A 26932-nucleotide genomic window follows, 5' to 3' on the forward strand; every position below is an offset into this window, starting at 1 on the left:
TATGGCAAGGTCTCTCTACTGCACGGTAATAAAGGTCGCTTTGCTCTCCCGGTTGTTCGTTTAAAGGTTTCAACACCATAAAAATACCAGTATATGGGGTAAATAGCGATCTGCAGACTATATATGTCCCTATACCACAAGGTTCTCTCGGATGGAAGGTGACTCGGTCGTTATGGTTTCCTTGCTCGTTTTAAGGTTTCCGCACCATAACAGTTAATACATATGTTGCAAATAGGCATTGGGAGCCTATTCCATGCCCCGTTATCCCGCATAGCCTGCCTAAAATTCTAAGTTATTCATATGCACTATCACCTATAAGGAGGTTCCATAATGTTGGCAACTTGAGTGACATACTTTTTCGAGAGAGAAATCTTACTTAAAGCTACTTTCTTCCCTGATTTCCTACAATGGAAAATCAATGTATTGAACGCCAAGAGCCGAGTTGCCACTTTTGTTCTAGTGACATTGATATACATGTACTGCCTGGTTTATGAGAATTCCACGTTGTGTGTAACAGTTTCAGGGAAAATGAAGAATTACTTTCGAAGGTCGTTCGCGCAATCTGCTGAATAATAACAGACTTGTAAATGTCAAGGTGAAAATATGATAACACTGCTGAATGCTGATTGCTGAATACGAAAAAGAGTTATCGTCTGCTAAAGCGTAGCTGGTTACCAAACCTCACTATACATTAAGTTGTGTACATGTTTTACAAAACATTAAGGCTGTGAACTACTGTGACCGATTTAACTTTGTAAGAGAGGATTGTTTTAACTTTAACCTTCACGTGGATGCAACATGCATTAGTGAAAAGAAAACACACTCGGACTTATATTGTTGACGTTATTGCTAAATAAACAACAAGTAACCTACTTTATTGTGGTTAAGATTGATCTGTGCATTTTTTGTATGTTAAAAGCAATATTTTCACATGCCATGTGAGTGAATCGTATGCACATATTTGGCTTTTTCGTGTGTTTGTGGAGTGTATGATTAACGTGGAATTATAACATCGAGTAAAAGCTCATGAAAGCGTGGAATATTTCTTTTGTGTCTATGTATAATCAACCTACTTAAACGCGTTGTATTAAGTGTATTATATTGATTGAACTACATTTATTTACATGTGAAACGTGGTACCGGTACAAGTGAATTCTACGTTTCAAAAGCTTGAATGTAGGTTATGCGATTAGCTGATTTAATCACACAGCATCAACACTAACAGAGTGACAACGTCAACAAAGGCAAGATAATAAGCAAAACTAGCTACCAATTACATAAACATCATTCAAACTTCAGCCGCTCTTTAAATCGCATTGAATTGACAGAGGTGAACACAGTCAAAGTCACAATAACCATGCATAAACAGAGTCCATCTAGTGAAAAACTGTCCACCTCGGACCTGATAGCGATGATGGGGTCTACTCCACGGGCCTCCATTACACCGAGAGGTTCAATGATGCAAAAACAAGTGCAGGGCCTCTCCGTCGACCAGGTGCAAGAGGCCCTTCTTGGTTTACTTGCAGATGCTTCTGACACTGTGGTAAGTTGGATAAAAGGTTTTGGTTGGGTATGGTTAGTGTGGCGTGCTGGGTAGAAGGGACCCTTAGTTAGGAGGGGTAGTAGATTTTAGAGGCTTTGAAATAGAGTGGTTTGGAGTCGGGCTCTAAATCTAAGACAAGTGCAAGACTCCCTCCTAGGCTCACTGGCAGTTGTTATAAGTTTGGTCACGGATTATTGTGAGGGAATAAGGGATAGGTTAGGACGATAGGTTCTATTGGATAGTCAGTGCATCTCTGTAGAACAAATAGAGGAGGGCCATAAATTGGTAAGGCATAGGCTTTAGTGGAGAAGTTTTAGGATTTGTATTACACTTGGATAAGTTATCCTCATGTTATATTTCCTTTAGTTTGCATGTTAAGATGACTTGATTGGTTAATAGTAGTTGTTGGATAAATATTTACCGATCAATGAACATTTCAGCTAAATTTGACCTAACCAGAGAATTACCCAGTTCTATACAACTTGCCTCTATACTTCCTGCAATTACCGAGCATTCCAAACGCAAACGTGAATTGATTTAAATTATTAGTACTCCCAGCGGATGGACTGAATACTGAAGTTATACATTATTATGACGAACACAATTATGAATGTAGTGTCCTAATGCTGTTTTACAATGTCTCGACACGGCGCGATTTCCAGACAAACAATTTCCGTTGAAATTTCTGGAACAATTAAAGTTTGCTGTGACGTTTTCAGATCCAAGACATCATCACGCCGTTCGTCCGTCCGCACGAGGACTATGTCCGCATTCAGCAGCTACTGCTCGAGAATATGGAGCGTGGTCTTAACCCCGCCACGCACGATCACGCACCGGTGCAGATGTATCCTACCTACGTCCGTGATGTACCCAACGGTGGAGGTTGGTTTTGAGTGTTTTGCTAGGTCTTAGGAAAGTGGGTGTGGAAGACATATGCAATACGTCAACCCCCTCCACGCACGAGGAAATACCGGTCAATACAAGGGCGGCTTCAGGATTTTAGCGCAACTTGAAGGGAATAAAATGCATGCAAGTTTCTCCCAGAAACGTACCATGCATTGTTTAAATGTTAGAAGAAGGGGTTTGGAGTTCCCCCAAGACAATTCTATATATAATATATATATCTTCTCTGAAATTGGCCATCTTGGTGTATTTTTCTCTCCTATATTAAAATAAAAAACTCGCCCGTAAGCCGCTCGACATTCGTCGTGGCGTGTCCCAGGTTGTTAATGTTTTAAAGATGTTTGAGATTTTGAGTGGCGAAAAATAGATGGGATGTGGCCTTACGCTACCACACATTAATTTAGCGCTACCATGCATTAGCGCTACCACGCATTAGAAAACATCCGTTCAACTAAATACATAACATACGTCGGACGTAGCTGTGAGCTGTGTCTATATGGCCAAAGAACAAAAGTGGCGGCTTGGGGTTGGCCTTATGCCTATCACAAGAAAGAACAAGTCAATTTGTACCGTACCTTCGTCTGTGTCGTGTCCAAACGGCGCAGAGTGATCGTCCTTTTTATTAAATGTACATATGTAAATGACATGCAACGTTTTATGCCCATTCATGTTGGAAACAAAAACAAGACTCAGGCAAAGAAAACTAGAACTACACATTAATAAAGCAAATTAAATTGGGGTAAATCAAGACCAATTGAAACTTTCTTTTTCTGTCATACAATCTTAAAATAATCACCAGCTTAAAAAATGGAAACATCAGACTTGCCCCAATTTCTTGAAACTTCTGTAGTCCCTTTTATCAAGATTAAGCTAAGCTCACTTAATGAGTTTCGAGAAATTGGGGCCTGATGTTTTGCCATAATTTTCATATTTCATAACTTTTAAATGGAATTCGCAACATTCCATTGCAAACTGTTAGACGTGTAAATGTCGGAATTCCAGGGATTATTGCATTCACAAAACAAAACGTGAATGTTAACCCAAATCATTTCCTATTTCTAGAGACGGGTCAGTCGCTGGCGTTGGAGTTCGGGAGCCACCACCTGCGTATCGAGCTCGTCACGCTCGAGAATGGCACGTGCAATTTGGACAGCAAAAATGGGTTCATCTCCGAGAAACTGCTAAAGACCGGTACTGCCGAACAGGTGCGTTGTGGGTTAGGGACTCGGGCGGCTTGGAAAATCATCGGTTCGTTTTATATGTAGTATTGTACATGAACTAAGAGTCTACACCCCAAAGAGCGAAAACAACACAAAACACATGCACATGATAATGACATGGGCATAAACATGATAGAAACTAAAACGTCACATAGTGTACCAACTGTTGTTATTTTAGCTTGACTATTTTCAGAAAGAACAGTTGAGGTATTATTGTTTTATAGTCTCGTGTCGTCGTCGACAGTGGCGCCTGTGATCAATGGCTACTGTTGTAAAGTCACGTGACGTCGTCGCCAGGAGCGTCTGTGATCATTGGCTACTGTTGTATAGTCACGTGTCGTCCTCGGCATCGGCGCCTGTGATCATTGGCTACTGTTGTATAGTCTCGTGGTGTGGTAAGCAGTGGCGCCTGTGATCATGGGCTACTGTTGTATAGTCTCGAGGCGTCGTCGGCAGTGGCGCCTGTGATCATGGGCTACTGTTGTATAGTCTCGAGGCGTCGTGGGCATTGGCGCCTGTGATCATGGGCTACTGTGGTATAGTCTCGTGCCGTGGTCGGCAGTGGCGCCTGTGATCATTGGCTACTGTTGTATAGTCTCGTGCCGTGGTCGGCAGTGGCGCCTGTATTCATGGGCATCTGTTGTATAGTCTCGTGGCGTGGTCGGCAGTGGCGCCTGTGATCATGTGCTACTGTTGTATAGTCTCGTGGCGTCGTCGGCAGTAACGCCTGTGATCATGGGCTACTGTTGTATAGTATCGTGTCGTCCTCGGCAGTGGCGCCTGTGATCATGGGCTACTTGTATAGTATCGTGTCGTCCTCGGCAATGGCGCCTGTGATCATGGGCTACTGTTGTATAGTCTCGAGGCGTCGTGGGCATTGGCGCCTGTGATCATGGGCTACTGTGGTATAGTCTCGTGCCGTGGTCGGCAGTGGCGCCTGTGATCATTGGCTACTGTTGTATAGTCTCGTGCCGTGGTCGGCAGTGGCGCCTGTATTCATGGGCATCTGTTGTATAGTCTCGTGGCGTGGTCGGCAGTGGCGCCTGTGATCGTGTGCTACTGTTGTATAGTCTCGTGGCGTCGTCGGCAGTAACGCCTGTGATCATGGGCTACTGTTGTATAGTATCGTGTCGTCCTCGGCAGTGGCGCCTGTGATCATGGGCTACTTGTATAGTATCGTGTCGTCCTCGGCAGTGGCGCCTGTGATCATGGGCTACTGTTGTATAGTCTCGTGGCGTGGTCGGCAGTGGCGCCTGTGATCATGGGCTACTTGTATAGTATCGTGTCGTCCTCGGCAGTGGCGCCTGTGATCATGGGCTACTGTTGTATAGTCTCGTGGCGTGGTCGGCAGTGGCGCCTGTGATCATGGGCTACTGTTGTATAGTCTCGTGGTGTGGTCGGCAGTGGCGCCTGTGATCATGGGCTTGTGTTGTATAGTCTCGTGGCGTGGTCGGCAGTGGCGCCGGTGATCATTGGCTACTGTTGTATAGTCTCGTGGCGTGGTCGGCAGTGGCGCCTGTGATCATGGGCTACTGTTGTATAGTCTCGTTGCGTGGTCGGCAGTGGCGCCTGTGATCATGGGCTTCTGTTGTATAGTCTCGTGGTGTGGTAAGCAGTGGCGCCGGTGACATGGGCTACTGTTGTATAGTCTCGTGGTGTGGTAAGCAGTGGCGCCTGTGATCATGGGCTACTGTTGTATAGTCTCGTGGTGTGGTAAGCAGTGGCGCCTGTGATCATGGGCTTGTGTTGTATAGTCTCGTGGTGTGGTAAGCAGTGGCGCCTGTGATCATCGGCTACCGTTGTATAGTCTCGTGGCGTCCTCGGCAGTTGCGCCTGTGATCATCGGCTACCGTTATATAGTCTCGTGGCGTGGTCGGCAGTGGCGCCTGTGATCATGCGCTACTGTTGTATAGTCTCGTGGCGTCCTCGGCAGTGGCGCCTGTGATCATGGGCTACTGTTGTATAGTCTCGTGGCGTGGTCGGCAGTGGCGCCTGTGATCATGGGCTACTGTTGTATAGTCTCGTGGCGTGGTCGGCAGTGGCGCCTGTGATCATTGGCTACTGTTGTATAGTCTCGTGGCGTCCTCGGCAGTGGCGCCTGTGATCATGGGCTACTGTTGTATAGTCTCGTGGCGTGGTCGGCAGTGGCGCCTGTGATCATCGGCTACCGTTGTATAGTCTCGTGGCGTCCTCGGCAGTTGCGCCTGTGATCATCGGCTACCGTTGTATAGTCTCGTGGCGTGGTCGGCAGTGGCGCCTGTGATCATGCGCTACTGTTGTATAGTCTCGTGGCGTCCTCGGCAGTGGCGCCTGTGATCATTGGCTACTGTTGTATAGTCTCGTGGCGTCGTCGGCAGTGGCGCCTGTGATCATGGGCTACTGTTGTATAGTCTCGTGGCGTCCTCGGCAGTGGCGCCTGTGATCATGGGCTACTGTTGTATAGTCTCGTGGCGTGGTCGGCAGTGGCGCCTGTGATCATGGGCTACTGTTGTATAGTCTCGTGGCGTCCTCGGCAGTGGCGCCTGTGATCATGGGCTACTGTTGTATAGTCTCGTGGCGTGGTCGGCAGTGGCGCCTGTGATCATGGGCTACTGTTGTATAGTCTCGTGTCGTCCTCACCAGTTGCGCCTGTGATCATGGGCTTCTGTTGTATAGTCTCGTGGCGTCGTCGGCAGTGGCGCCTGTGATCATGGGCTACTGTTGTACAGTCTCGTGGCGTGGTAAGCAGTGGCGCCTGTGATCATCGGCTACCGTTGTATAGTCTCGTGGCGTCCTCGGCAGTTGCGCCTGTGATCATTGGCTACCGTTGTATAGTCTCGTGGCGTAGTCGGCAGTTGCGCCTGTGATCATGGGCTACTGTTGTATAGTCTCGTGGCGTCCTCGGCAGTGGCGCCTGTGATCATGGGCTACTGTTGTATAGTCTCGTGGCGTCGTCGGCAGTGGCGCCTGTGATCATGGGCTTCTGTTGTATAGTCTCGTGTCGTCCTCGGCAGTTGCGCCTGTGATCATGGGCTACTGTTGTATAGTCTCGTGGCGTCCTCGGCAGTTGCGCCTGTGATCATGGGCTACTGTTGTATAGTCTCGTGGCGTCGTCGGCAGTGGCGCCTGTGATCATGGGCTTCTGTTGTATAGTCTCGTGGTGTGGTAAGCAGTGGCGCCTGTGATCATGGGCTACTGTTGTATAGTCTCGTGGTGTGGTAAGCAGTGGCGCCTGTGATCATGGGCTAATGTTGTATAGTCACTTGGCGTGGTCGGCAGTGGCGCCTGTGATCATTGGCTACTGTTGTACAGTCTCGTGGCGTATTCGGCAGTGGCGCCTGTGATCATGGGCTCCTGTTGTACAGTCTCGTGGTGTGGTCGACAGTGGCGCCTGTGATCATGGGCTACTGTTGTATAGTATCGTGTCGTCCTCGGCAGTGGTGCCTGTGATCATGGGCTACTGTTGTATAGTATCGTGTCGTCCTCGGCAGTGGCGCCGGTGATCATGGGCTACTGTTGTATAGTCTCGTGGCGTGGTCGGCAGTGGCGCCTGTGATCATGGGCTACTGTTGTATAGTCTCGTGTCGTCCTCGGCAGTTGCGCCGATGATCATTGGCTACTGTTGTATAGTCTCGTGGTGTGGTAAGCAGTGGCGCCTGTGATCATGGGCTACTGTTGTATAGTCTCGTGGCGTGGTCGGCAGTGGCGCCTGTGATCATGGGCTACTGTTGTATAGTCTCGTGGCGTCGTCGGCAGTGGCGCCTGTGATCATGGGCTACTGTTGTATAGTCTCGTGGTGTGGTCGGCAGTGGCGCCTGTGATCATGGGCTACTGTTGTATAGTCTCGTGGCGCGGTCGGCAGTGGCGCCTGTGATCATGCGCTACTGTTGTATAGTCTCGTGGCGCGGTCGGCAGTGGCGCCTGTGATCATGGGCTACTGTTGTATAGTCTCGTGGTGTGGTAAGCAGTGGCGCCTGTGATCATGGGCTACTGTTGTATAGTCTCGTGGCGTGGTCGGCAGTGGCGCCTGTGATCATGGGCTACTGTTGTATAGTCTCGTGGCGTCCTCGGCAGTGGCGCCTGTGATCATTGGCTACTGTTGTATAGTCTCGTGGCGTGGTCGGCAGTGGCGCCTGTGATCATGGGCTACTGTTGTATAGTCTCGTGGCGTCCTCGGCAGTGGCGCCTGTGATCATGGGCTACTGTTGTATAGTCTCGTGGCGTGGTCGGCAGTGGCGCCTGTGATCATGGGCTACTGTTGTATAGTCTCGTGGCGTCCTCGGCAGTGGCGCCTGTGATCATGGGCTACTGTTGTATAGTCTCGTGGCGTGGTCGGCAGTGGCGCCTGTGATCATGGGCTTCTGTTGTATAGTCTCGTGTCGTCCTCACCAGTTGCGCCTGTGATCATGGGCTTCTGTTGTATAGTCTCGTGGCGTCGTCGGCAGTGGCGCCTGTGATCATGGGCTACTGTTGTACAGTCTCGTGGCGTGGTAAGCAGTGGCGCCTGTGATCATCGGCTACCGTTGTATAGTCTCGTGGCGTCCTCGGCAGTTGCGCCTGTGATCAGTGGCTACCGTTGTATAGTCTCGTGGCGTGGTCGGCAGTTGCGCCTGTGATCATGCGCTACTGTTGTATAGTCTCGTGGCGTCCTCGGCAGTGGCGCCTGTGATCATGGGCTACTGTTGTATAGTCTCGTGGCGTCGTCGGCAGTGGCGCCTGTGATCATGGGCTACTGTTGTATAGTCTCGTGTCGTCCTCGGCAGTGGCGCCTGTGATCATGGGCTACTGTTGTATAGTCTCGTGGCGTCCTCGGCAGTTGCGCCTGTGATCATTGGCTACTGTTGTATAGTCTCGTGGCGTCGTCGGCAGTGGCGCCTGTGATCATGGGCTACTGTTGTATAGTCTCGTGGTGTGGTAAGCAGTGGCGCCTGTGATCATGGGCTACTGTTGTATAGTCTCGTGGTGTGGTAAGCAGTGGCGCCTGTGATCATGGGCTAATGTTGTATAGTCACTTGGCGTGGTCGGCAGTGGCGCCTGTGATCATTGGCTACTGTTGTACAGTCTCGTGGCGTATTCGGCAGTGGCGCCTGTGATCATGGGCTCCTGTTGTATAGTCTCGTGGCGTCGTCGGCAGTGGCGCCTGTGATCATGGGTTACTGTTGTATAGTCTCGTGTCGTCCTCGGCAGTGGCGCCTGTGATCATGGGCTACTGTTGTATTATGTCGTGTCCTCCTCGGCAGTAGCGCCTGTGATCATTGGTTACTGTTGTATAGTCTCGTGGCGTGGTCGGCAGTAGCGCCTGTGATCATTGGTTACTGTTGTATAGTCTCGTGGCGTGGTCGGCAGTTGCGCCGGTGATCATTGGCTACTGTTGTATAGTCTCGTGGTGTGGTAAGCAGTGGCGCCTGTGATCATGGGCTATTGTTGTATAGTCTCGTGGCGTGGTCGGCAGTGGCGCCTGTGATCATGGGCTACTGTTGTATAGTCTCGTGGCGTCGTCGGCAGTGGCGCCTGTGATCATGGGCTTCTGTTGTATAGTCTCGTGGTGTGGTCGGCAGTGGCGCCTGTGATCATGGGCTACTGTTGTATAGTCTCGTGGCGTGGTCGGCAGTGGCGCCTGTGATCATGCGCTACTGTTGTATAGTCTCGTGGCGCGGTCGGCAGTGGCGCCTGTGATCATGGGCTACTGTTGTATAGTCTCGTGGCGTGGTCGGCAGTGGCGCCTGTGATCATGGGCTACTGTTGTATAGTCTCGTGGCGCGGTCGGCAGTGGCGCCTGTGATCATGGGCTACTGTTGTATAGTCTCGTGGCGTGGTCGGCAGTGGCGCCTGTGATCATGTGCTACTGTTGTATAGTCTCGTGGCGTGGTCGGCAGTGGCGCCTGTGATCATGGGCTACTGTTGTATAGTCTCGTGGTGTGGTCGGCAGTGGCGCCTGTGATCATGGGCTACTGTTGTATAGTCTCGTGGTGTGGTCGGCAGTGGCGCCTGTGATCATGGGCTACTGTTGTATAGTCTCGTGGCGTGGTCGGCAGTGGCGCCTGTGATCATGGGCTACTGTTGTATAGTCTCGTGGCGTGGTCGGCAGTGGCGCCTGTGATCATGGGCTACCGTTGTATAGTCTCGTGGCGTGGTCGGCAGTGGCGCCTGTGATCATGGGCTACTGTTGTATAGTCTCGTGGCGTGGTCGGCAGTGGCGCCTGTGATCATGGGCTACTGTTGTATAGTCTCGTGGTGTGGTAAGCAGTGGCGCCGGTGATCATGGGCTACTGTTGTATAGTCTCGTGGTGTGGTAAGCAGTGGCGCCGGTGACATGGGCTACTGTTGTATAGTCTCGTGGTGTGGTAAGCAGTGGCGCCTGTGATCATGGGCTACTGTTGTATAGTCTCGTAGTGTGGTAAGCAGTGGCGCCGGTGATCATGGGCTACTGTTGTATAGTCTCGTGGTGTGGTAAGCAGTGGCGCCTGTGATCATGGGCTACTGTTGTATAGTCTCGTGGTGTGGTAAGCAGTGGCGCCTGTGATCATGGGCTACTGTTGTATAGTCTCGTGGTGTGGTAAGCAGTGGCGCCGGTGATCATGGGCTACTGTTGTATAGTCTCGTGGTGTGGTAAGCAGTGGCGCCTGTGATCATGCGCTACTGTTGTATAGTCTCGTGGCGTCGCCGGCAATGGCGCCTGTGATCATGGGCTACTGTTGTATAGTCTCGTGGTGTGGTAAGCAGTGGCGCCTGTGATCATGGGCTACTGTTGTATAGTCTCGTTGCGTGGTCGGCAGTGGCGCCTGTGATCATGGGCTACTGTTGTATAGTCTCGTGGCGTGGTCGGCAGTGGCGCCGGTGATCATGGGCTACTGTTGTATAGTCTCGTGGCGTCCTCGGCAGTGGCGCCTGTGATCATGGGCTACTTGTATAGTATCGTGTCGTCCTCGGCAGTGGCGCCTGTGATCATGGGCTACTGTTGTATAGTCTCATGGCGTGGTCGGCAGTGGCGCCTGTGATCATGGGCTACTGTTGTATAGTCTCATGGCGTGGTCGGCAGTGGCGCCTGTGATCATGGGCTACTGTTGTATAGTCTCGTGTCGTCCTCAGCAGTGGCGCCTGTGATCATGGGCTACTGTTGTATAGTCTCATGGCGTGGTCGGCAGTGGCGCCTGTGATCATGGGCTACTGTTGTATAGTCTCGTGGTGTGGTCGGCAGTGGCGCCTGTGATCATGGGCTACTGTTGTATAGTCTCGTGGCGTCCTCGGCAGTTGCGCCTGTGATCATGGGCTACTGTTGTATAGTCTCGTGTCGTCCTCGGCAGTGGCGCCTGTGATCATGGGCTACTGTTGTATAGTCTCATGGCGTGGTCGGCAGTGGCGCCTGTGATCATGGGCTACTGTTGTATAGTCTCGTGGCGTCCTCGGCAGTGGCGCCTGTGATCATGGGCTACTGTTGTATAGTCTCGTGGCGTGGTCGGCAGTGGCGCCTGTGATCATGGGCTACTGTTGTATAGTCTCGTGGCGTGGTCGGCAGTTGCGCCTGTGATCATGGGCTACTGTTGTATAGTCTCGTGGCGTGGTCGGCAGTGGCGCCTGTGATCATGGGCTACTGTTGTATAGTCTCGTGTCGTCCTCGGCAGTTGCGCCTGTGATCATGGGCTTCTGTTGTATAGTCTCGTGGTGTGGTCGGCAGTGGCGCCTGTGATCATGGGCTACTGTTGTATAGTCTCGTGTCGTCCTCGGCAGTAGCGCCTGTGATCATTGGTTACTGTTGTATAGTCTCGTGGCGTGGTCGGCAGTGGCGCCTGTGATCATTGGCTACTGTTGTATAGTCTCGTGGCGTCCTCGGCAGTGGCGCCTGTGATCATGGGCTACTGTTGTATAGTCTCGTGGCGTCCTCGGCAGTGGCGCCTGTGATCATGGGCTACTGTTGTATAGTCTCGTGGCGTGGTCGGCAGTGGCGCCTGTGATCATGGGCTACTGTTGTATAGTCTCGTGGCGTGGTCGGCAGTGGCGCCTGTGATCATGGGCTACTGTTGATTTCTTCTACGCTGTATGTTTTCTATCGTATAAACAACGGATATAATTAGTTTTCAATTCGTACTTGAATGAGAGAATTGCAAGTCTTAATTTATATATGTGGTATGTACCAGGCGTTCATCCTTTACGTCACAACATGTCAATAACTGTCCCAATTGATAAAGTCATTACGGAAATAACCAAAAGGCAAAGTTGATATTGTCTCGTAACGAGGTATAACTAGAAGCAGCTGTTCATTCTCTATTGAACGCATTTTTGATGTCATGTTTTGTATGTAGCTGTAACATATTTATAACTAAATCTTGACGGCAGTCTGCAGCAGAGTGTCTTGCTAGTGGGTCTATTGGGTCTGGAGCATTATTCACAATAAACACGATACTTTTTGTGTATTTCTTCCGACGATGCAATCCCGGCCATTTTCACAGTTGCTTTCTTATTCGCGCTTAAACAATAACAAAAAGAGATATCATTACACTTTCCAGCTCTTCGACTTTCTTGCCTCCTTCGTTCATCGCTTCCTGAAGCAACGGGATCTCCTGAATACGGCGGAGCCACTTCCGATGGGGTTCACGTTTGCGTTCCCGTGCCGCCGCCTCGCGCTCAACCGTGCCGTGCTTACCCACTGGACGAAGAGTGTGCACGTGGAGGGTGTCGAGGGACAGGAAGTAGTAGCCTTGTTGGAGGCGGCCTTCAAAAAGAAAGGGGTATGCATGTGCAGTATCCGTATTGTTTGAGTGATTACGTAACAGGTTTTGTTTTGCTTCCGACGGTAACCTCTGGAAGGCACATAATATACATAGCACAACAGTGACTGTTTTAACACGATATTTCATGTATCCAGCGAAAAAAAGAAGAAAAACTATTCAATATTTAATAGCTGGATGAAGAAGAGAGTCTAAAAGGTGAACTAGATACACACATTTATTTTTTTCTGCTGGCATATACATTTGTATCTTAACTTTGTAATGGCAGTTCAAAACTTCTATTTCAGGAAATAAACATTGTTGTGGACGCGGTTGTGAACGACACAGTAGGAACGCTGCTATCTGGCGCCTTTGAGGACCCAACATGTGCCATAGGGATCATTTTGTGTAAGCCGGGGACCAATGCGCTAGAACCACGCCATATTGTTTTGTACTTTAAATCTTGGTTTTATAATACTAGTATTATTGATAATGCAACTATTATTAATAAACTAAGACGGCAGGTATTTTGTTTTCATTCGTCTTTCGGGGCAGCTGTGTCATCTTTCGCTATGTATAGTAGGATTATAACGATTTAATCAAAACATTATTATAATACGTAGTATTTGTTATGCGCCTCAAAAGTTCCGATTTCACACAATTCCAGCAAAGGGCGTGAACGCGTGCTACATGGAGCGACTAGATCGTGTGGGGACGTGGGATGGAGATCAAGATCCGCCCTTACAGGTCAGTTTCAATAGTATCAGTTTTCATAATCAATCATTCTTCGTATATATCTGTTTGTAAAGGATCACCCCTTACATGTTGGTCACATTAGTAACCGCCACCTAATGTTTCAATTGTCAACTAATAGGTCAATGACATTTTCAATATTGGCGGACCGGTCAGTCCTTAGAGGACATTAACAAAAATACAACGTTCAAGTCCGTTTCTAAGGCGATTGATCCGACCTGATTTAAGGCCCGTGAATGCTAGTCCCATTCAGTTTAGTAATCAAACATGTCAGTTTCAATAACAACAGATCGGCCTGATTGGAGAATTATGAATGGTGGTTGTCATAGTCACTATATTCTGGAGATACGTTCATGTGCGTAGTCGGATTAAGACGCAGGATTGAGTTTAAGAACCTCCCGTACATGTCGGTTTCAATTGTAACATGTGCCGGTTGCCACAAGTAACATTAGAAAAATGGTGCGAAAAGAAATTCGATACATGAACGAGTTAAAACTATAGATTCGCCCCTGCAGGTCAGCTTGTTAAGCGATGACCAGCGGTTATTTATTAATGCTTAGTTAAATGATTTTGTATACAAACTCTGTGAATAGTCTCTGACTAGCTGCTTTTACACAATTTCAAGCAATAACCAATCCATGCCTTACCCTAGCACAAAAATGTGTTTTTATGCCCCCACAAAGTGGCGGCATATAGGGTTGCCCTTGTCCGTACGTACGTACGTACGTACGTACGTCCCGAAGATTGTTTCCGATCTAATTCTTGAAAACCGTTTGTCCAATCCTCACCAAACTTTAAACACATGTTTGTGACCATAATATCTTGATCAAGTTCGATAGTCATGGAAATCGCTTTAGTCATTTAGGAGTTACGGCCCTTTTTTGCCAAAAATTCCCGAAGATTGTTTCCGATCTAATTCTTGAAAACCGTTTGTCCAATCCTCACCAAACTTTAAACACATGTTTGTGACCATAATATCTTGATCAAGTTCGATAGTCATGGAAATCGCTTTAGTCATTTAGGAGTTACGGCCCTTTTTTGCCAAAAATACTTAAAAAATATATGTTTCCAATCTAATTCTTGAAAAGTATGTGTCCAATCCTCACCAAACTTTACATACATGATTGTGACCATAATATCTTGATCAAGTTCGATAGCCATGGAAATCGCTTTTGTCATTTAGGAGTTACGGCCCTTTATTTGCAAAAAAAGACTTGAAAAATACGTCCCGAAGATTGTTTCCGATCTAATTCTTGAAAACTGTTTGTCCAATCCTCACCAAACTTTTAACACATGTTTGTGACCATAATATCTTGATCAAGTTCGATAGCCATGGAAATCGCTTTAATCATTTAGGAGTTAGGGCCCTCATATTATCCTGAATAATCATTATGGCTTATTTTCTGTGACAAAAAAATCGAAGTGGGGCATCCGTGTCCTATGGACACATTTCTAGTTGTGTGAAGAAAGTGTTCTACGAAACAACCGCCACACAAACGAACGTACATGTATATGGATCCCTCTATTTTCCGCACTCTATATTCTGTTCCCCAGGTTGTGATAGACACAGAATGGTACGGGTTCGGGAGTGATGGATGCCTGGACTTCTTCATGAACGAGTATGACAGGGACCTGGACGAACACGCGAAAAGCCCAGGCAAGGGAACGTGAGTATATAGAGGGTGTAGGTGGGGGTCCATGGTGGTGAGGAGGGGATATATAGAGGGTGTAGGTGGGGGTCCATGGTGGTTAGGAGGGGATATATAGAGGGTGTCGGTGGGGGTCCATGGTGGTGAGGAGGGGATATATAGAGGGTGTCGGTGGGGTCCATGGTGGTGAGGAGGGGATATATAGAGGGTGTAGGTGGGGGTCCATGGTGGTGAGGAGGGGATATATAGAGGGTGTAGGTCGGGGTACATGGTGGTGAGGAGGGGATATATAGAGGGTGTAGGTGGGGGTACATGGTGATGAGGAGGGGATATATAGAGGGTGTAGGTGGGGGTACATGGTGATGAGGAGGGGATATATAGAGGGTGTAGGTGGGGGTACATGGTGGTGAGGAGGGGATATATAGAGGGTGTAGGTCGGGGTACATGGTGATGAGGAGGGGATATATAGAGGGTGTAGGTGGGAGTACATAGTGGTTAGGAGGGGATATATAGAGGGTGTAGGTGGGGGCACATAGTGGTGAGGAGGGGATATATAGAGGGTGTAGGTGGGGGTACATAATGGTTAGGAGAGGATATATAGATGGTGTAGGTGGGGATACATAGTGGTTAGGAGGGGATATATAGAGGGTGTAGGTGGGGTAAATGGTGGTGAGGAGAGGATATATAGAGGGTGTAGGTGGGGGTCCATGGTGGTGAGGAGGGGATATATAGAGGGTGTAGGTGCGGGTACATTGTGGTGAGGAGGGGATATATAGAGGGTGTAGGTGGGGGTCCATAGTGGTGAGGAGGGGATATATAGAGGGTGTAGGTGGGGGTACATAGTGGTGAGGAGGGGATATATAGAGGGTGTAGGTGGGGGTAAATGGTGGTGAGGAGGGGATATATAGAGGGTGTAGGTGGGAGTACATAGTGGTTAGGAGGGGATATATAGAGGGTGTAGGTGGGGTAAATGGTAGTGAGGAGGGGATATATAGAGGGTGTAGGTGGGGGTACATAGTGGTTAGGAGGGGATATATAGAGGGTGTAGGTGGGGGTACATGGTGGTGAGGAGGGGATATATAGAGAGTGTAGGTGGGGGTACATAGTGGTGAGGAGGGGATATATAGAGGGTGTAGGTGGGGTACATGGTGGTGAGGAGGGGATATATAGAGGGTGTAGGTGGGGTACATGGTGGTGAGGAGGGGATATATAGAGGGTGTAGGTGGGGGTACATAGTGGTGAGGAGGGGATATATAGAGGGTGTAGGTGGGGTACATGGTGGTGAGGAGGGGATATATAGAGGGTGTAGGTGGGGTACATGGTGGTGAGGAGGGGATACATAGAGGGTGTAGGTGGGGGTCCATGGTGGTGAGGAGGGGATATATAGAGGGTGTAGGTGGGGTACATAGTGGTGAGGAGAGGATATATAGAGGGTGTAGGTCGGGGTACATGGTGATGAGGAGGGGATATATAGAGGGTGTAGGTGGGGTACATAGTGGTGAGGAGAGGATATATAGAGGGTGTAGGTCGGGGTACATGGTGATGAGGAGGGGATATATAGAGGGTGTAGGTGGGGGTACATGGTGGTGAGGAGGGGATATATAGAGGGTGTAGGTGGGGGTACATAGTGGTGAGGAGGGGATATATAGAGGGTGTAGGTGGGGGTCCATGGTGGTGAGGAGGGGATATATAGAGGGTGTAGGTGGGGTACATGGTGGTGAGGAGGGGATATATAGAGGGTGCAGGTGGGGTCCATGGTGGTGAGTAGGGGATATATAGAGAGTGTAGGTGGGGGTACATAGTGGTGAGGAGGGGATATATAGAGGGTGTAGGTGGGGTACATGGTGGTGAGGAGGGGATATATAGAGGGTGTAGGTGGGGGTACATGGTGGTGAGGAGGGGATATATAGAGAGTGTAGGTGGGGGTACATAGTGGTGAGGAGGGGATATATAGAGGGTGTAGGTGGGGTACATGGTGGTGAGGAGGGGATATATAGAGAGTGTAGGTGGGAGCACATAATGGTGAGGAGGGGATATATAGAGGGTGTAGGTGGGGGTACATGGTGGTGAGGAGGGGATATATAGAGGGTGCAGGTGGGGTCCATGGTGGTTAGGAGGGGATATATAGAGGGTGTAGGTGGGGGTACATGGTGGTGAGGAGGGGATATATAGAGGGTGTAGGTGGGGATACACAGTATTTAGGAGGGGATATATAGAGAGTGTAGGTGGGGTCCATAGTGGTGAGGAGGGGATATATAGAGGGTGTAGGTGGGGGTACATGGTGGTGAGGAGGGGATATATAGAGGGTGTAGGTGGGGGTACATGGTGGTGAGGAGGGGATATATAGAGGGTGTAGGTGGGGGTCCATGGTGGTGAGGAGGGGATATATAGAGGGTGTAGGTGGGGGTACATGGTGGTGAGAAGGGGATATATAGAGGGTGTAGGTGGGGGTACATAGTGGTGAGGAGGGGATATATAGAGAGTGTAGGTGGGGGTCCATGGTGGTGAGGAGGGGATATATAGAGGGTGTAGGTGGGGGTACATGGTGGTGAGGAGGGGATATATAGAGGGTGTAGGTGGGGGCACATAGTGGTGAGGAGGGGATATATAGAGGGTGTAGGTGGGGGTACATAGTGATGAGGAGGGAATATATAGAGGGTGTAGGTGGGGGTACATAGTGATGATGAGGGGGTATATAGAGGGTGTAGGTGGGGGTACATAATGGTCAGGAGGGGGTATATAGAGGGTGTAGGTGGGGGTCCATGGTGATGATGAGGTTTATAGAGGGTGGATGAATGAGTATCTGTGGATGAGGAGGGGGTATATAGATGGTGGATGGAGGGGTGAAATATAGACGGTGAAGAAGGGATACATGGGGATGTGGAGAGGGGAATATAGAGGGTGGAGGAAGGAGTATATGTGGATCAGGAGAGGGGAATATAAAGGATGATAAGAGTATATGTGGATGAGGAGACGGGTATATAGAGGTTGGAGGAAGGGATGCATGGAGATGTGGAGAGGGGAATATAGAGGGTGGAGTAAGGAGTATATGTGGATGAGGAATGGAAATATAGAGGGTGGAAGAAGGGATACATGAGGATGTGGAGAGGGGAATATAGATGGTTAATGGAGGAGTATATTATGTGGATAAGGAATGGGAATATAGACGATGGAAGAAGGTATACATGAGGATGTGGAGAGGGGAATATAGAGGGTGAAGGAAGGAGTATATGTGGATAAGCAGAAGGGAAAATAGAGGGTGGAGGAAGGGATACATGAGGATGTGGAGAGGGGAATATAGAGGGTGGAGGAAGGAGTATATGTGGGTCAGGAGAGGGGAAAATAGAGGGTGGAGAAAAGAATACATGGAGATGTGGAGAGGGGAATATAGAGGTGGAGGAAGGAGTATATGTGGGTGAGAAGAGGGGTAAATAGAGGGTGGAGGAAATGATACATGGATATGTGGAGAGAGGAATATAGAGGTGAAGGAAGGAATATATGTGGATGAGGATATGTGGATGAGGTGGGGTGTATAGAGGGTGGATTAAGGGGTTTATGGGACGGGAAGGGGGTGGAGTGTGTCTGTTATTTGGCGGGTGAATGGTAGGGTTGCTGGTGACCTAAATGCATGCTCGAATCATGTTATTACATAAAGGGAAAGGGGTGTTAGTATACAATCGAAACCCGTTGGTTGATATCGCTTGGCTCAATGATCTCGTTGGCTCGAACTGGATGGATAAGACCAATTTTGTTTTACTCTGTGTAAGCATTTCCACTTGGCTCGATATTCGCGAGGCTCGATGTATTTTGCTCGGTGACTGGCATATCGAGCCAACGGGTTTCTACTGTATATGTGGATGTGGTGGGGAGTAAATATGCGGAACGGAGATGTGAGTTTATGGGTTGGTGATCTCAAGTATTTGGTCCATTTAGTTTGAAACAGAAATCCTGATAGAAAGTCGAGCTTAAAGGCGCGTTTAAGGCCACTAGACGTCGATCTAGTCCTGTGGGGTCTTTTCTAATTCTAGTTGTCAATCTTAATTATCTTAAAACTGTATACACTTTACAAATGGCCATACATCGAGTTGTTTTATTTCTCAACTTTGTATTCATTTTCAATATTGGCTGAAGTCCAGTTCACATAAGTGTGCAGCAACATAATGAAACTATGGCACTAAGATAATTTCACGACTAAAATCGACTAAGGTCTGTATTAAAACAGCCCCCTGAATCGAACCTGGTACCATATGAGCACACTCAACCATTTGTTTAACATAACAAGACATAGCATCAATTTATAACATTTATTTTACTTGAAATGTCGTTATACGAGCAAGATGTAGTAAAATAATAGAAAAGCAAAATAATACAAATGATATACTACAGTTTAAAAAACAACCATCATGTTCGCATGGCTTTGAAGTTTGAACAGAAACTCACAAAAAACACTTATTAACAACTTAAGAGAACACAATAATGCGAAAATACCTATCTTTATAAACAACATTCTTGCACTCAATAGGTTCGGTTAGGTGATATTTTTGTTCTGATTTCAAAAATCAAAATGTCAACGAAAATATCCAAGAGTGAAATATACATTTCAATCAAAACAATCGTTCAAATCTTACAATGAATCATTCCTGCTACAGTCTCTCCATTCAAACATTACACATTCAAATGTTCTCACAATCACCATAGCAACAATGTCAGCTACCCGTCTTGGAAACCATCACGACTGTTACAGCTTCTCGATGGGAACGAGGTTTTCCTTTGGCGCCTCAACCTCAGGCGGTGCGGGTGCCTCAATTTGCAAAACACCGTCACGCGAGAGGGTGGATTTTAGCATCTTGGGGTCTACGTTTTCCGGAAGCTTGTATTTCTTGTGGAGCTCAATGTGAACTTTCTTTCCCGGTGAATCTTCCACGTGCTTCGCTTGCACGAGTAAATCTTGGCCGTTTGTTTTTACGGCTATTTCTTCCGGCGCGAACTCGTTTACGTTAAAACGGAGCTGCAGCTTCCTATTGCCGTCCGCGTCGGTAATGAAGGGCTCAGCCACTTCAATGTCAGCGGGTTCTGTGTCAAGTTTCAGCAGCTCTCGTTTGACACGATCCAGTTCGCTTTCGAAACGTCTGAAGGAATCGTCGTATCTGAAAATGCATACGATTATCGGTTACTGCACATCCAAATGATTAAAATTGATCAGTTATGTTCTAAAGCACCGCAAAAACAAAGTTCCAAATTTTCATGATCCGAGGACTTGAAATTACATAAATTCATTCATGAATATGACGTATAAAATGCATCGTATGCTTAAACAATGAATTCAAATTAATTTTGTTAAATAGTGACGCATGTATAACAAGAAAAAAGTATGTCTTTAAAAGAAAACTTCTTATTGCAAAAATATTGAAGGTAAAACACTCACCTCATAGCACTCAAATGGGGATCGAAGAGATGCATCCACTTGGAGTACATATCCCTCTGTCTGTCAAAATAATCCAGATCATGCCTATGGCGGCTAGGAACAATGAGCCAAGTGTCCATTTTTAAGTATTTCTGAATTTCTTTCCTCTTATAACCTTTCTGTCCTATTTGCAATTTGTATTACCAAACGCCTTCCAGACTTGTTTAAATACACTTTTCGAAATTTCTGGACTGTCCGATTTAGAAAATAACCTCGCTGTATTCCAGATTGTTCTAGTCTGTGCTCTCGTTAGTTTCCGTATGCATTCCGTTCATAATCGTATCCAATCAAATCGCTCGTCGCTGTTCGCTTCGCATATCGAGAATCTTCGAGACGCGTCATGCTAGTGATTAGACCGGTTGCCTGATGGTAAACAAGTTTGTCCTAATTTTCGGATCGATATCGTGTTTTCCACGAAAAAGCACTCTTACATTGCACAAAGGATTTTATAAGTATGTTATTGTGTGATTATTTAAATGGACTGATAATGAAATATAACTATGATTAAGAAGATTTCAAAGCATTACATTTTATTGAACAGATGTATTTGATTACACGACACTTTAAACCAAATGCGTTATTTTAGAACAAATTGACATACATAAGCATCCTCCGAAATATGGCACCGTTGCGCCATGTTTTCGTCTAAACGTTCATTTTTCCATTCTTCCGACTGTTCTTTTAGCCGTCTCGAAGTCTTTCCCCTTAAAGATTATTACTTCCTTTGATTAAAATAAAATGTTTGAACTTTAATGCATGTAAGTCAAATCTCAATGTCATGTTCCCAACTTGTAACCTGTTGTAAATTATATTATTTTGTAAATTTCTTTTTCATGGAAAGGAATTAATATAAGTTACGTGTATTTAATTTGTTTTCCAATCGATTATTCATCATATTCACGTTTTGTACTAATTGTCTGTAAAATTTTGTAATAACATATTGATTAAACTAAAGTCCCGACACTCGTGTGACTTGGGCAGCTCTTGGAGCCGCGGACAGTTCTACTCCACTAGACGCTCAGGCAGCAGTCCATAATGTTGAGGCCTGCAAGGACCTGGGATTACGGAAGAGCAGAGGCATTCTTCCTCATAAGCATGATTGAACAATTTTATAAAGTATAAGTATGCTGGCCTATGGCTTTTATAGTGCCTACGTGAAACTGCACCAATAGATGCCCCTGACGACATCTTTACTCTCAATCAAGCAGTCAGTTCCCACGATATCGATTACTCCAAAACACAATACGCATTTATTTCGGTCAGCGTTTTCTTGTACACGGTCTGATGTTTAATTGGCGGGGCTTGTATTTAGAAAAAAGAAACATAACACATTCCTCTATCACATTAATAGTACACCTGGCTCACACATAAACTTTAATACTAACAGCTAGTAATTATTGTTACGAAAGAAAATGTATTTTACATAAATATTCGTTTTCACTGCAGTTACGAAAAAATGATTTCCGGTGAGCATCTTGGAGAGCTCGTGCGTCTCGTGCTCGCGAAACTACGAGATTGTGACATCATGTTCCAGGATCACTGGAGCGAGGAGCTGAACACCAGGGGTCGCTTCTACACCAAATACATCTCAGAAAGTCTAAGGTATACATGTATTTCTCATTGCCAGCATATCAACTAGAAGAACCCCAATTATACAGTGCATGCATGTTAATAATATTGCTGTCTTATTTGTTATATTCCGATGGTTCACGTATTTTGCTTAAACTTAATTGACCATTATTATAACATGAACCTTGGTGCATTATTCATTTTTTTTCTTGTTTTCAATATCCTTTATTATAATTATCAGATTTTAGAATTACGACATGGGACAGTTCCTTACTAACTGTTATGTCGGATGAGAAGATTATATGAATTAACATTATTTTTAAGGGTTTTGCCTTTAGCGATAGCAATCATGAGACTTGTACCAATGTTGCTTTTAGTGAGGAGGACATTCGGTTCGTGCACACCCGGCACGTGTGGGAGGACTTACACCTGCCACAGGCTTCTGAGATCGAGTGCCGTGTTCTCCACCATGTTTGTCAACTCGTGTCAACTCGCGCAGCCACTCTGGTCGCTTTAGGTAAAATACCGTGGGTTACACCCTACTTAATATTAACTACTAATGCATCTAACAACTGTACAAGGCTTTTGAGATTGTTCGTGGTGTTCTCGAACATGTATGTTAACTCGTGTCAGCTCGCGCAGATACACTCGTTCCTCCAGTTGAATTTTGGGTTCACCCTACTTAATATCAACTTAGTCATGGCTAGCCTGAAAGATTATTCAACATATCTAACACCTGCCCAAGATTTCTGAGATCGAGTGTCCTGTGCTCCACCGTGTGTGTCACTCGCGCAGCTGCACTCGTCATCCTAGGTAAAGTTTCGTTAGGATACATTCTAGTAAATAATAAACACGGCCATTCAAGATAAGATAAGTGAAAATTTAAAAACCTCGGGTATGTCTTCGGTGCCTGGCAGGTTGGTGGTATCACCCATCTTATGCGAACCATGACTCATTTACTATGTTGAATTATCACAGGCATTGCATCTAACATAGACCTGGACACCGACTTTAATAGTTTAAATTCTTTGATAAGGGGCTACACACAGATTGTGCGGGTGCACTATAGCAATCCACCAGTATGACAGTATGTCTGCCAATATGCATGTCTATCTGTCACTCCGGTCACATTGTTCATAGTGTGTGTTTTTCTGAAAAAGAAATAACTGTCAAGAATATTATATTCAAATTGCTCCCTATGTCATTTAAGTCGCCATCATTCAGGGCCCTTATCGTGTCTTGTGGTGGCTCTAGCTTCTTTTATTTCATTATCATCGTCATCCGGATTGGTGGTGGATCCGTGGTCTATTGGTAACAAACTTGACTGTCAATTCAGGTGTCGCAGGTTCGATTACCCGCCACCGCACTAAATATTCTAATCGTCTTCCGGATGGGACGTTAAATGGCGGCCCCTTGTGACATTGCTATACACTGGTGCACGTTAAATGGCGGCCCCTTGTGACATTGCTATACACTGGTGCACGTTAAATGGCGGCCCCTTGTGACATTACTATACACTGGTGCACGTTAAATGGCGGCCCCTTGTGACATTGCTATACACTGGTGCACGTTAAATGGCGGCCCCTTGTGACATTGCTATACACTGGTGCACGTTCAATGGCGGCCCCTTGTGACATTGCTATACACTGGTGCACGTTAAATGGCGGCCCCTTGTGACAGTGCTATACACTGGTGCACGTTCAAAAACCAGAGTATCTCGAATCAGGGTTACGTTCTGTCAGTGCACTATGCGCCAAAACCTTAAAATGACTAACAATCTGATTGGAGCACTAGCCGAATGGGCAAGGCCTGAGTGCGAGTATAAATAAGCTTACACACGGCCACGTTGGTGGAACGCATTTTAGAATTTTGCTTTCTTTCAGGCCTGGCTACGTTGATAGACCGTGTCGCACAGACGGACGTGGTGGGAGTTGCGGTTGACGGCGCCCTTTACCGGTACCACCCGACCTTCCGATCTATTCTGATGGAGAAAATACCGATCTTCATGAAGACAACGAAACAGGTAGCTGACGAATTGATTGGCATAAAGTTAATATATGGTTGCACGGTACGAAGAATTAACACATAACGTGGGAAAGCTGTTGTTCTTTTGCATTTTTTTTTCAAAATGAGATTATAAACAACAGCAACGACCATGACGATGACGACAGCGGCAACAACAACAACAATTACATATTTTGTAAAATATAGTTTTAAGTAAAATTTCGAAGAATTCTAATGATTGTCCGATGCCTGCATTCTCATTAACAGAATTATGATTGCAATTATGTTTGAACAAAACTCAGTTAACCCCTTTGTTTCTAGTTCCGGTTGGTAGCAGCCCCGGATCGAAGCGGCAGGGGAGCGGCCCTTGCCGCCGCTGTCGCCGAAAGAATTAAAGGCGGTAACCTGGATCCACCGGTACCAATGGTAAACAACTCTGACGGGGCATCCGGTGGCGCTGACGAGAAACCGGAAGAGACGCCACTAGTTACACAGCCAGAAGTTAAGGCGTCTGAGGCAATTGTAGGAGCAGCATTAAAGGACAACGATGCTGACAATGCTTAAAAATAAATTATTGTTGAAATATTGTTTAGATGCTTAAAACTACAAGGTGAAAAGCAAAAGAATGTTAGACAATTTACGATTGTGCCATACAAGGTTTTTTTTCATTTAAAATGAACAAATTAATGCATGTATCTGATAAAGGATTGAGGTCTCGATTATAAGGCTTGGTTGTTCTGGAGTGACTTGGTACAATATGCACGTGGTCGAGGCCGGGGACAAGTCCAAGTGTCACCAAACATGTATACTTAGCATATATACGAGATAAGCTCGCTTAAAGATGTAGACACTCGAAAAACACACAACAGAATATGATTTTTACTTGCAAGTTAATCAAATACTCCAGGAAGCATAACATACTAAAAAGGCTAATCTCAGACGTTGGTTGCTCCATAGTAGGAGTGTGTAATGTTGTTCCTGAATATACTCAATATGTATGAAACATTCACTTTAGGCAGAGATTCACATAAGAGAGAGAAATGTGATGTATTTTATTGTGGTAATACTTCCCCGAATGAAATAAGGATTTAAAAATGCTTGATTGTGACGGAGCCAAAGAAATGCAAACTAAAACTAAAATTTGCAGAATGGTAGAGGTTTATAAATTCATTGATTGTTTCCATACATTGTATTCTTACATGTTTTGCGAAAATACTTAATAAAACGTATAACGTAAACGCTATTATGCAAGAACTTGCGTTAAATCTTTACGTGAGTTGGCCATTCGAATATACTGCTTATTGTTGTGATTGCCTTTCGAATGTATTGCTAATTGTTATGGTGGCCATTCGAATGTATTGCTTATTCAGTTATTGTTATTATGGCCATTCAAATGTATTGCTTATTGTTGTGGTGGCCATTCGAATGTATTGCTTGTTTTTATGGTGGTCATTCGAATGTATTGCTAATTGTTGTGGTGGCCATTTGAATGTATTGCTAATTGCTGAGGTGGCCATTTGAATGTATTGCTAATTGTTGTGTTGGTGATTCAAATGTATTGCTTATTATTTTGTTGTCCTTTCGAATGTACTTTTATGGTTGTGGTGGCCATTGGAATGTATTGCTTATTATTGTGGTGTCCATTCGAATGTATTGCTAAATGCTGAGGTGGCCATTCGAATGTATTGCTTATTGTTGATGTGGCCATTCGAATGTATTGCTTACTGTTGAGGTGGCCAATCAAATGAAATGCTTATTGTTGTGGTGTCTATTCGAATATTTTGCTTATTGTTGATGTGGCCATTCGAATGTATTGCTTACTGTTGTGTTGGCCATTCGAATGTAATGCTTATTGTTGAGGTGGCCATTCGAATGTAATGCTTATTGTTGAGGTGGCCAATCAAATGTAATGCTTATTGTTGTGGTGTCTATTCGCATGTATTGCTTATTGTTGTGGTGTCTATTCGCATGTTTTGCTTATTGTTGTGGTGGCCATTCGAATGTAATGCTTATTGTTGTGGTGGCCATTCGAATGTATTGCTTATTGTTGTGTTAGCCATTCGAATGTAATGCTTATTGTTGTGGTGGCCATTCGAATGTAATGCTTATTGTTGTGGTGGCCATTCGAATGTATTGCTTATTGTTGTGTTGGCCATTCGAATGTATTACTTATAGTAATGCTGGTCATTCGAATGTATTGCTAATTGCTGTTTTTGGTTTTGGCCATTCGTATTGTATAATATATTGCTTATTGTTGAGGTGTCAAGGACGTAACAGTAGAGATAGCATGTATTGGGAAGACGCCGCCCACCCCCCTCCCACCCGAACTTCGGCGTCTCCACCGAATAGTTCTATGTGCGAGTAGGAAGAACTAGTCCCTTCTACTGTATACCACCCATTTCATAGTTTCAAAACTGTTGCAGAATCGTGTGAAAGAAGATTACTGTATGCTATCCAATCGAAAAAACTTTATAAAAAAACTCCTAAAAACGCATTCAGATGGGAGGAGTTGAGATAACTTACATGTATGTGTGACTACATTCAGCAGTTTTTTTTTAAAAAAACAGCTGGCTATTTACCTGTGACTGCTTAACCCATTGTGGTATACTTTTGCAAGGCATTTTTTTCTACGTCTACGTTTCTTCAAAGAAACGGGTATTCGGTCCAAGTTTTGTTCTGAGTATATAATAGTAATTACGTTGATACATGCCTGGTTCTGTCTGGTTCTTAGTGAAAAATGTTAGGCCCCTTAGGCCTGTCTATCCTATCGATGCCTGATTTTGGCGTTGTCTCTAGTCCGATTTGCCATGTTTTAGCTTCTTGTTAGGAAGCACATTCCCTTTGCTTGCCACAGTTTTTATTTGTATCTATTTACTTGACTAGTTTCTGTATGTAAGGAGTTTCAGTTGTTTATAACTCATCGGGCGAACGTGTTCATTCGAATTATCAACTCAACTATTCAAAAAATAAGGGGGCTATATTTCTAGCCCCGACGTCGTCAGCGGTATCTGCGTCCGGATAAGGTTATATAATAGGTTAATAGGGCAATTTAGCATTTTTACTTATAACTCCAATATCCTTCATTCAATTCACTTAGTACTTCACACAGTTGTTCAGGACCATCATATAACTCCATATTATCC

The 26932-nt window shown here is 46.1% G+C and overlaps 2 protein-coding genes across 2 annotated transcripts; one reads left to right on the forward strand and one right to left on the reverse strand.

Moving 5' to 3' along the window:
* Positions 1 to 612: 612 nt before the first annotated feature.
* Positions 613 to 25035, forward strand: LOC128211497 (hexokinase-4-like). Its single transcript, XM_052916355.1, has 11 exons — positions 613 to 1543; positions 2263 to 2425; positions 3509 to 3651; positions 12150 to 12371; positions 12659 to 12758; positions 13018 to 13097; positions 14658 to 14770; positions 21663 to 21818; positions 22163 to 22302; positions 23669 to 23808; positions 24111 to 25035. Exons 1-11 carry the CDS (start codon positions 1358 to 1360, stop codon positions 24351 to 24353), a joined length of 1686 nt encoding a protein of 561 aa, XP_052772315.1. The 5' UTR covers positions 613 to 1357; the 3' UTR covers positions 24354 to 25035.
* On the reverse strand, positions 19043 to 20382 carry LOC128211499 (heat shock protein beta-1-like). Its single transcript, XM_052916361.1, has 2 exons — positions 20178 to 20382; positions 19043 to 19899 (listed from the first exon to the last, which is right to left on the reverse strand). Exons 1-2 carry the CDS (start codon positions 20294 to 20296, stop codon positions 19491 to 19493), a joined length of 528 nt encoding a protein of 175 aa, XP_052772321.1. The 5' UTR covers positions 20297 to 20382; the 3' UTR covers positions 19043 to 19490.
* Positions 25036 to 26932: the final 1897 nt, after the last annotated feature.

This window comes from Mya arenaria, chromosome 12 (assembly GCF_026914265.1).
Source record: "Mya arenaria isolate MELC-2E11 chromosome 12, ASM2691426v1".
NCBI classification, from domain to species: Eukaryota; Metazoa; Mollusca; class Bivalvia; order Myida; family Myidae; genus Mya; species Mya arenaria.